General features: G+C 38.8%; 1 protein-coding gene across 1 annotated transcript in view; it reads left to right on the forward strand.

Annotated features, from left to right (window-relative positions):
- The window catches only part of LOC136837030 (uncharacterized), a 6,667-nt gene extending 2,295 nt beyond the window's left edge, over positions 1-4,372 (forward strand). Inside the window, exons 2-4 of the mRNA XM_067101579.1 lie at positions 1,313-1,551; positions 1,680-2,336; positions 3,754-4,372. Coding sequence (XP_066957680.1) covers positions 1,313-1,551; positions 1,680-2,336; positions 3,754-4,317 — 1,460 coding nt within the window. The 3' untranslated portion in view covers positions 4,318-4,372. The remainder of the gene's footprint in view (positions 1-1,312; positions 1,552-1,679; positions 2,337-3,753) is intronic.

The raw sequence follows: 4,372 nt of genomic DNA on the forward strand, positions 1-4,372 counted from the left end.
AAAGTCAAGGAAAAGCAAAGTTAAAAAAAAATAAGGTGAACACATCCTCTAAACCTCCATGTATGATTTAATTTTCATTTCTTTACGAGTTTGAGTAAATTTATCAACACTAACATTATTTGGTTACCAGTGACAGTTAAATACTAAGAAGGCAATTTAAAGAAACGTCCTTTCCTGTAGCCTTAAAATAAATTTTGTAGTAGAGGTTTTGTGAATACAAGAAAGGAATCCATGAAGTCTAAATAAATTTTCTTATTGTGTTAATTAGGCTGGCCTTATGCCAGCACGGGCTCTTGTTCCCGGAGCAGCTTGAAACTTAGAAGATAAAGAGCATGACTGAGGTCAAGTCTATTGAGCAATGGATTTCGAGGAATGAAGTATTATTATTATTATTATTATTATTATTATTATTATTATTATTATTATTATTATTATTATTACTCAAGTTGCTTTTAGGATTGTGCGGGTTGTAAATATCTGCATTTGTAAAAAATACTCATTGGGTAGAAAGTACCACCTTGTACGATACCTTGGTAAATCATATTATAATAGTTATCATCGTTATCAGAAGCATCTTAATTTGTAGGAGGTTTGTGTGAAACTCTATTACCATTATTAGTCAGTTTAAGCAAATCAGAACCATATTTACTGACTTTCATGAATGAGGAACAAATTAGAACAGGGGAACTTGAAGAGTAGCAAGAGAACAAAGGGAACAGGTGACAAGTTACAAACAGTTGGGAACAGGAGGAACACTGCGAGCCATATTTAGTCAGTACTACCTACAGAATAGTAAGTCTCTACGAGGTACGAGGAAACCCAACAGAGAGTGGATTCAGTGATAGACTACTCTAGGTTCTTATGGATTTGAGTAAAGAACCTAGACTAGTCTAGACTCTTTAGGGAATGGAGTAAAGAACCTAGACTAATCCAGGTTCTCTAGGAAATGGAGTAAAGATCCTAAACTAGTCTCTAGGTTCTTTATAGGGAATGGAGTAAAAAACCTAGACTAATCTAGGTTCTTTACGGAATGGAGTAAAGAACCTAGACTAATCCAGGTTCTCTTGGGAATGGAGTAAAGAAATAGGGAATGGAGTAAAGAACCTAGACTAATCTAGGTTCTTTAGGGAATGGAGTAAAGAACCTAGACTAATCCAGGTTCTTTAGGGAATGGAGTAAAGAACCTAGACTAATCCAGGTTCTTTAGGGAATGGAATAAAGAACCTAGACTAGTCTATCTTTAGGAAATGGAGGTGATACAAACCACAGAAAACGAAAGGAAGTACGGGAGCTCAATGAATCTTCGTTGCAGAGGTGATGGAAGAGGCTATCACTTGTGCCGTGTGCTCGGAGGAGTACAGGTCTGGCAAGCACGATCCCCTGATACTGCAGTGTGGCCACACGTTTTGCCGCAGCTGCATCACCAACATCAAAGACAGTAAGAAGCACTTCTGCCCAACGTGCAGGGATGAAATTGGAGAGGATACGTACGAGAAGTTACCGATGAATTTCTCTATACTAAGCTTGTCAGAGAATATGCCTCAGTTTAAGGTTAGTCGCTGTGCTTTTATCTTTAAGAGAAATATGTTTTGTAACTCTGAACTGTAAACAAAATAATGCAGTTATGAGAAGGAATTTTTGTAGTACATCTCAGCGAAACGTTAATTATTACTTTCCAGCCAAAGACCTGCGCATTACATGGAAAATTACTAGACCTATGGTGCAGCCACTGTCAAGTGGTTGTCTGTGGACTGTGCGTTGTCAGTGACCACCGACAAGAAACCCACGAAATACTCTCTGCTCAAGAGCGACTAATAAAAATCAAGAACGAAGTCAAATGCCATTCTGAAGAAGTGAATCACTTCTTTTCGAAGAAGCAGTCGCTGCTATACAACAGATCAAGGGAGATACTCATCAGCCTGCTCAACCTCTTTGGAGATCACAGACACCTCAGCCACCTCAAGGTAAAGGTCGCTGGTTTATGCAAAGAAGCAAGTGAAGTGACGGACGTCGAGCTGGCAGAGCTGTGTCAGGCCAAGCTGAATAGCATCCAGTCAGTTGTCTCCAGTATGATGGGGCAAGATGAATTCCAGCTCCTGGCTGCAGCAGGTGACGATGACAACAGCGCAGAGAACGAAAATGTTAGCTCTGGATTAGACCCGTCCAGGTCACGACAGAAGCTGATGCCAAGCATACCCTACATGGAGCTGCCCTGGCCTCTGACTATCAGCGTGAAAGATGACGCCTGTCGGTATGCAAATCTAACCTGGGAAGACAGCAAGCTTCTCTTGTCCTCTTTCCAGACGAAAATTATCAACAGCACCTTCGTCATAAAGGTAAGTGGGTGTGAAACATGTCATTAGGTTTTTAGTCTGTCCGTCCGCCCCCAGATCTTAAAAACCACTGAGGCTAGAGGGCTTCAAATTGGTATGTTGATTATCCACCCTCCAGTCATCAAACATACCAAATTGCAGCTCTCTAGCCTCAGTAGATTTTTATTTATTTAAGGTTAAAGTTAGCCGTAATCGTGCATCTGGCAACGATATAGGTCAGGCCACCACCGGCCCGTGGTTAAAGTTTCATGGGCCGTGGCTCATACAGCATTATACCGAGACCACCGAAAGATAGATCTATTTTCGTTGGCCTTGATTATACGATGTGCAGAAAACTCGATTGCGCCGAAGAAACTTCGGCACATTTTATACTTGTTTAATTTCATTGTCACTCAGTGAGACTTAAAAGAAAGATTTACATTTACAGACGCTTTGGGGGTCCAGCTTCTGATAAGGAACAAAACCCGTTAAGTAACAAAGATTATTTTCTAGATATATATTACAGTATTACAGCAATACCTGAAAGTTCCTAACCAAACCTAACCTGTACTTTAAATTGAGCATTCAGATTAAGATATTTATTTAAGAATGTGTCACATCTGCAATGGTAGCATAATCATAATAAGGTAGCATAAATATAATGATAATAATGTAGCATAAATATAATGACAATAATGTAGCATAAATATAATGATAATAATGTAGCATAAATACAATGATAATTATGTGACAAGTATAATGATAACAATGAAGCATAAATATTATAATAATGTAGAATAAATATAGTAATAATAATGAAGAATAAATATAATGATAACAACGTAGCATAAATATAATGATAATAATGTAGCATAAATGTAATGATAATAATGTAGCATAAATGTAATGATAATAATGTAGAATAAATATAGTAATAATAATGAAGAATAAATATAATGATAACAATATAGCATAAATATGATAATAATGTAGAATATAGTAATAATAATAATAATGAAGAATAAATATGATAACAATGTATCATAAATATAATGATAATAATGTAGAATATAGTAATAATGAAGAATACATATGATAACAATGTAGCATAAATGTAATGACAACAATGTGGCATAAATGAAATGATAATAATGCGGCATAAATATAATGATAACAATGTAGCATAAATATAATGATAATAATGTAGCATAAATGTAATGATAACAATGTGGCATAAATGAAATGATAACAATGTGGCATAAATATAATGATAACAATGTATAGCAGAAATATAATGATAATAATGTAGCATAAATGTAATGATAACAATGTAGCATAAATATATAATGATAATAATGTCGAATACACATAATGATGATGTCCCCTAATACTATAAAAAAAAATCTGATAATATTAATGCTGTCACTAACTTGTCTTGCAGTGGAACATGTTCGCCCTGCTGCTTCACACCAAAGACCCAGAGGTGTTCATGGACCTCACATACGGCGACTGCTACCTCGGGAAGGTGTACATACGCCTCTGGGGCCACTTGCGAAGAGCGCACAACTTCCTCGCTCTCTGCCTCGGGTCCCTGGGCCCGTCCTACGCGGGAGGCCACTTCAAAAGCTCGCACAAAGACGAGGCCAAGGAGCGCATATGCGGCTGCGTCTACAAGACTACCGACGGGAGCACGAGCACGAAAGGCGTCATGGGAAATCTGGAATGGGACGGTAAATTTGCCGGGAAGTCCGCCGAAGGGCGAGTTGTCGGGACGTCCGGCGGGAAGGGCGAGATGGACGCTTTATTCAGCATCTACACGAAGGTAGATCACACTGCGTCTTGTTACTGTCCCTTCGGGGATGTTTCGGCAGGGCTGGACGTCGTTCAGAGAGCCGTTGAGTGCTCCCCTGCGACGTCGGTGATGGTGAGCCGATGCGGCGTCGTCGTTCCGCCGTCTGCGCTGGTGCAGTATCAGAAGGAACTCGAAAATTCTTCTCCTGCTTAGTTTGAAAGGCAGAAGGCTTTCGCGGAGCTTCTTAATGTGTGTAAGAAGACAAAAA

Source organism: Macrobrachium rosenbergii, chromosome 57 (assembly GCF_040412425.1).
Source record: "Macrobrachium rosenbergii isolate ZJJX-2024 chromosome 57, ASM4041242v1, whole genome shotgun sequence".
Taxonomy (NCBI): domain Eukaryota; kingdom Metazoa; phylum Arthropoda; class Malacostraca; order Decapoda; family Palaemonidae; genus Macrobrachium; species Macrobrachium rosenbergii.